This window comes from Stegostoma tigrinum, chromosome 43 (genome assembly GCF_030684315.1).
Source record: "Stegostoma tigrinum isolate sSteTig4 chromosome 43, sSteTig4.hap1, whole genome shotgun sequence".
Classification (NCBI taxonomy): domain Eukaryota; kingdom Metazoa; phylum Chordata; class Chondrichthyes; order Orectolobiformes; family Stegostomatidae; genus Stegostoma; species Stegostoma tigrinum.
The window spans coordinates 1,730,406-1,737,612 of record NC_081396.1 but is presented as its reverse complement, the minus strand read 5'-3'; the positions used below and the strand labels follow the sequence as shown (position 1 = coordinate 1,737,612).

The following is a 7,207-nucleotide window of genomic DNA, read 5'->3' as shown; positions in this document are numbered from 1 at the left end:
AATATGATTCTTACTTAGTGTCACTTTAGTTTAATATTTGGTCACTGCTATCTTGTTTCTTTCAACTTGTGACCAAAACTAAGCGACTGAGTTTCTGTTACTATCAGCACAAAATTCGTGTGACTGAAACTTTCACTGCCAGCTGTCATCCAGTAATCATATACAACTGAATCTTTTCACTTGTTTAGTATTTTTCAATGTGAGTACTAGCTTTCTTACTGATATTATAAAACATGTGTCCATTACCTGGGAGCAGTGAATCTATCACCAGCTCTCCTGGGCTTGTTAGCATTTAAATTTAGGTTTTATTGTCAGGCGTACACTAGTACAGGGCCAGAAGAGTAGAGTCAAAAATGTACATTATCACCACATACAGAAACATCAAAAGTACAAAATACCTCGAAACAAATTCGTATTTATGTTAGTAGAAATGTTAGCAATAGGTTTAAAAAAGTTCAGCACAACAATGTTTTCGTTACAAAAGCGGAAATATAAGAAAATAAGTTGCTCAATGAAACACATTGTGTTTGACTTTATTCAGGTTGTCCTAGTGTTTCATTATTAGAAAACTACGACAAATCATTGCCTCTTGAACTGAGTTTTGAAATTCTCTGTTTCACTGGAGGATTTTGCTGGACCAAAGTTATTTGCTGCATTTCTATGCCAACTCATTGCTGCCAAAGTGAAATACGTGACTTTGGGACTCCTTAAAAACAAAAAAAAACACGATATGTTTCATTCATTAAACTGACAGTTGTTCATTTAAATGACATTTTTATAACAAAAAGCTATATTTTCTAGTAAAATTATTGAATACCATCATGTATTTTGATCTATTTCTGATCTCACTGGTTGCCTGACACATTTACATGTTCTGTTACGTTCTGACATTTTTTGTACAGCGTTACTTTTGTCCTGAGCCTCTGTGGGTCTCAAAGCACAGTAATACACTGCAGAGTCGGTCAGTTCTGTTTTCAGCACTTTCAGCTGGATAATGCGGTTCGCATGGTCAAAATCCGAGGAAAGCCGATCTCCTGGAAATCTTTCCATGTTTCTGATATATCGGCTTCTCTGTAACAGATACTCCATCGATCCGCTGGTTTTCTGACGGTACCAGAACAGGTTGGGATCGTCGCTTGCTGTAGCAGTGTAATTACAAAACAACTGGACATCATCTCCCTCAGTCACGGTGATTACAAACGGTGTTTGTGAGACAGATTCGCCTCGACAAAGTCCTGTAAGAGCCAAGAATAACAAGCCATAAAATAAGTCACTTTAAGATTCTTACCGCCCGGAATTAATCCATTCACTTTGAACAATAGCCGGAGAAGTAAGTCAGGGAATCTTATACACCAGTTAATTTCATACAAATCAGTGGCTTTGACCTGGAAGAGCATCGACAGACTGAAGCAAACGTCTGTTAATTTGCAGGCCATACGTTTTGATGAGATAATTTCCCATTTCACCATTAAAATCTTGCATATTGAATTGATCACTGGAGTTTAAGATTCAATCCTCTGCCGAATCAGCTCAGTTTCAATCCTCGCTGGATTTCACACCTTATATTTCTGCCATCACCCACTCGGAGATGTTTGCTTATTTTTCCCAACCTGTGCTCGATTTCGGGACGAATTTAGATTGGGAGGGTTTTGCTGCCTCTGAGTTGATCGAACAGCTGGTGTGACTGTAATTCCTAGTAAAGCACTGAAGCACAAAAATATACACAAGTTGTGAACCTACCGGTTAAAAGAACTGCAGCATTGAGGAATAAATATAGAGCTTCAGGCAACATGCTTGCAGAGAGATCACGACGAATGTAAACAGAATAGGGTGAAGCTACAAATATGTTTATCAAGAGTTGGGAAGAGGTTGTGTAATTTCCGCATCTCTGTTCATTGGTACGTGTTAGAATAGACGTCAGGTGATAGTCAATGTACTTCAAGATCTTTTGTTCTTCAATTCAACCAAACAACTTCAAGCTCCTTTGAGGTTCACTTCATATCAAGGCCATGGGGAGAATGAAACAAACTGAATTAATTCGCTGCCAAAGGGCTTTTCAACTGAGAATAAACGAAACTTTCACATTTATCATTTATTTTCATTAAACAATGGAATCCAAAGGAGGTAAACAGTTCATGTTTTTCCAGTGTCCGAATTGCAGTTCCCTCATTAACAAACAGCTCTCGAACCATGAGGGCACTGTGTGGCCGTTGCGAGGATTCAGCATGTCTGAGGGACTTGATTAAAGTGATGAGGAAAATACACAATCCCATTCTCAAGGAATCAGAGAGTAAATATGATTTTTTTTTGCTGCAATTCCTCTTAAAGGCCATAGCAACAGAATGCGTTTGCCTTTGCTCTGCATCATTGGAGATATGACTCATTTATCCATTCCAGATGCATTATAGAGTTTAAAGTACATATTAACCGTTTTATTAAGAAGAACTATTAGAGACGAATGCCAAGGGCGCCCATAAAGCATAAATTGGTACTTTAAAGGAATAAAGTACTTGTTTTTACGGTCTTGCTCCAATACTGATTGTGAATGGCGAAAGAGTAGAGAGACACAGTATTACTACTCCAAATCCAAACGGAAATAAATACACTACTGTCATGTTTACAGATGACACAATACCATGGTAAGGAAAGTGGGTGATAATGACTCACAAAGATGACTGAAAGAGAAATATACAGACATTTTATGTGAATAGGGCTTCCTGATCACATTATGTGATCGCTTGGAACTTTGCATCACTGGAAAATGATAAATATATCAATGTGGTAATATCAAAGTTTATGTTTTTGCAATTGTTTTCGAGACAATTTGACAGAGCCCATTAATGAAATACTAGCGATGTTCAGGGAAATTACACTATACTTCCTTCATATTTCAGTCATGCATAATTTAACCTGATCCTTATCCTTGATGCATCATGCTTGTTATTCTTCACTTCCTTCCTTCAAAAAAAGGTCTATTATGGAATGAAGCTAATTGGACATATTTTATGTAACATTTATACAGTATTTATGGCCCAATCGTAATTGACAGTCATGAGAACACCACATTGCGGTGGTCCTGGTGACACATGTAGCCCAAACTATGAATAAGGAATGTAGTTTCTTTCCATAAAGAGTGTTAGTGGACTAGACGTTTCTCCCCCTGGCAATCGGTGATACATTAATGGTTAATTCCCGACTTTTTTTAAAATTTCAACTACTTTCACAGTTGAACTGTGGTCCAAGAAAATATTGCTGCATTAATATTCCAGCGATAATACCACAAGACTGTCACCTGTCTCCCTTCTCCTGCAATGGTTTATCACCATTCCATCCTCAGTGAATATTGTTATGGCATTTCTCCAGTTCCTTTCTTTTCATCTTTTCTTCCAGCTTATATGTATACTGTTACTTCCTCTCTGCCCACATTTCGAATTTTCTTCATTTCAGACTGCATTCGAATTATGCCTTTCCTTATTTCCCGTTGTATTTTCACCTAATTCCCTTAAAAACTCCGGTTTTGGAGCTGTGAATTAATAACCGTGATATTCAAACCTACCTTCAACTCCAACTTTGTGGAGTTATTTGTACGGATTCTCCAGCTCTTTGTAATTCTGTGCATGAGAGACAGACTACATCCGTATTAGTGTACTCGCGAGAGCGTCAATGCAGTGAAATGTATCTTGGTGATATCTACAGTTACATTTTTCATGTCTCTATCAAAATTTGTCATTGAATTCTGGAGACTTTCTCCCGTTGCTCAAGAAAAGGACAGAAAATTACGCATATGTCACGGATCAAAACAACCAAGACCCTCCCCTGAAAAATATCACGGAGATAGCCTGAACCCCAACTTTTATCTAACAGAAGGTAAGCATAAGGTGTGTGTCATAGACATAAATAAATAGGCCACACGGCTCATTAGTAAGCGGAACATACTTTATTTTAACCCCCGGTTAAATTATAAAAGAGGAAAGAAGAATTGGTACAACTTTAACACTGTTAAAAAAAAACTTCACAATATCAAAGGTTATCTAACGAAGAAACAGAAACTGTCCCAATATAGCAACATTTGATAAAACACACTTGGTAAAGGAAAATTCAGTAAAATAGATTTTGTCACATGTGATTCTGGCAGAGACGGATGTAATTCACATCTTTTAGATTTAGTTAGTAAACAGGCAGATAGATTTAAAGTTAACTTGCAAATCCTAAAAATAAAATCCTGGTTCTATGGGAGCCTGGCCCCATCGATTCTGTTCTTCCCACGTAAGTAAAATGCTCACTAGTTTTTATTTTTTTGGATTGAATGAGATAGCTCTTGACCAAAACGTTCCTTTTATAAACAATCAAAATGCATCTCATTCTAACCCTACTTTGATTTCTGGTTTTATTTTAAATAAAACTTTGGATAAGAATGCAATCTCTTGTTACTCTTACGATAAATACAATGCATATAGTATCACCATACTATGATAATTTATAAATTGTATTTGTAGGAAGGCCGACAAAAGATTGTATGCTTATCAAAATGGATTTTAAAAATTATGCAAACTTACATTTGTGATGATTACCAAAGTTTATAAAGGTCTAGCTTTGGGGAAAGTGGAGAAGTAGGAACAGGATGCCAGCAAGATATTGTACAGTTGTGACCACATTTTTTTATACTCTATTTGTTTTGCATTATACGACATGCCGATGTCTTGGGCAGCAGTATCTCTTATCGAAATGGCATTGAACATCTTCGAGCGGCATAAGGACAGAATTTTGTTTCTTGTCATTAGGATCCCTTGCTCACGAGAGCTGATAAATGTTGGAGTCGTTGTAAGTGTTTGTCAGTAGCAGGCTGCATTGGCATCAGGCAGTTAACATTACACTTCAGCCAATCTTACACGAGAGATGAAAAGGCAGGTCAATGCAGATCTAGCAACAAGGCTAAGACATCCTTCCTAGTTTCGGAGTCTCAGTGGTAAGTTTAGTGCTCTCGGTGGTTGAGAAAAGAACAAAAACTAATAACATTGCATTTTATTCATTGTGTAAGAGGCTAATTTGTGACGTTGTCAGCAAGCGCTTGTAAAATATTGTTATTAGGTATTAGTTAGGTTCCCACTCGAAGATTGGTCGTCTCAAAGCCAACAGCTTTTCAGTCATCTCTTGGAAGGAATTGATCTCCATCTGTCCTTGATTCTTTCTGACTCCCCTTCAGTCATGAATTATTAAAGCTTCGTGGAGATTCAATTCCTGCCAAATCTGTAAATCAAAACTAAACCTCCTGATTTATGTTGGAAATTGTAAAGTGATGAATCGACGCTATCTACCAATGATGCTAAATTCATTCCATCTTCATTTTATGTCCAGCTAATTCCTTTTACTTCTTATGAACAGTAATGATGATAAAATCGACGATTAATCGGAATATATTGCCTGTTTATACATCACAACAGTCCACAATTAAATCATTTATACCAAGATGTTACTGATCACCAGAACAACGAATCCAAAGGAATACAATAGCATGCTAATTTTGTATTACAATTCTATGCCTGCAACACTAAAGCTCGAAAACTCCAAAAGGAAGTGATGACTAGTCCTTTAGAGAAATTATGATCTATGCACATAAAATAAGTGCAGAAACTATTTTAGTTACAGTTCAGAGCTAATAATTATTTTGAGTTGACTGAAGCTCAATTATTTTAGCTTCATTGTTGAATCATATATTCATTTTGTCCGGAAGTGGTGCCCAATGCAAAAGAGTATGTAAAATGTAAAAGAGCTGGTCACAAGATCACAATAAGGAAAAGTTGAACGGCTCCGAATGGCAGTTCGACCCTGCTCCTCCACTGAATGCGATGATACTGATCCAACTCTCAACCACCTTCCTGTGCTATCTCTCAGCCTCTGATTTCCCTGAAAATCCACATATCTGTCCACATCAATCTGAAATAAACTCCACATTATAGCAATGTCACTAACATGTTTTATGAAATAATAAATACGTGAGCAATAATTCCAGCTGACACTGAAATCTAGGCTAATATTTGATTTGTGGAAATTTACAGATAATAATACATCTTGTTGCGATATTAGTTTCCTAGTATGCCATGGGGGAAAACATAAAACTGTCCATGGTAAGTAATGAAAATAATAAAACATGATGCAAAGAATGACGCAGAATCAATATAACAGAAAGAGGACAACAGTGAAGCCAAGCCTAAAGTATCTTTTCAATATAACCAGCAGCAAACTGATTTGATCCAATCAGAGGAGGCAACAGAATGAGGGAAGATTTTCACAGGTTTTCCAAACAAGGCCATGAGCCAGCATAAGGAAAATAATACGTTATTATCTGCTGGAATTTCAATTTATTTTCATGGTGAATGGATGTGACACTTACTGTCAGTTTACTTTAACATTTAGCCACTTCTATTTTTCTTCTCTTTAAGCTGGTGTCCAGAGCTAAGCTTCTGAGTTTCTGTTACTATCAGCACAAAATTCGCGTGACTGAAACTTTCACGGCCAGCTGTCATCCATTAAGCATGCACAACTGAACCTCTTCACTTGGTTCATATTTTTCAATGTGAGTATTAACTTTCTAATTGATATTGTAAAACAAGTCTCCATTACCTGGGAGCAGTGAATCTATCACCAGCTATACTGGACTTCTTAGCATTTAAATATAGCCTTTATTGTCAGGTGTACGCCAGTACAGGGTAAGGCGAGTACAGTCAAAAATGTACAATATCTCCACGGCAACATCAGAGGTACAAAATACTGCGATACAAGGTCATATTTACATGAGTAGTAACGAAAGAAATAGGTTTTAAAAAGTTCAGCAGAACAGTGTTTTCCCTACAAAATCAGAAATATAAGAAAATAAGTTGCTCAATGAAATACATTCTGTTTGACATATTCAGGTTGTCCTAGTGTTTCATTATTAGAAACCCACGACAAATCATTGCCTCTGAGTTTTGAAATTCTCTGTTTCATTGGAGGATTTTGCAGGACCAAGCTGGTTGCTGCATTTCTACGCCAACTCATTGCTGCCAAAGTGAAATACATGAATGTGGGACACCTTTAAATATCTATACATATACTTTTCACTCACTAAACTGACAGTTGTTCATTTCAATGACATATTTATAACAAAGTGCTATATTTTCGATTAAAACTATTGAATATCGTCATGTATTATGATCTATTTTTGATCTCA

General features: G+C 36.7%; 1 gene segment (V, D, J or C); it reads right to left on the bottom strand.

Moving 5' to 3' along the window:
* Nucleotides 1–819: 819 nt before the first annotated feature.
* LOC125448941 (T cell receptor alpha variable 5-like) lies at nucleotides 820–1,792 on the bottom strand. The segment is given in 2 exon segments: nucleotides 820–1,235; nucleotides 1,741–1,792. Coding segments are annotated over 2 exon segments (468 nt in total).
* Between the last annotated feature and the right edge of the window lie 5,415 nt (nucleotides 1,793–7,207).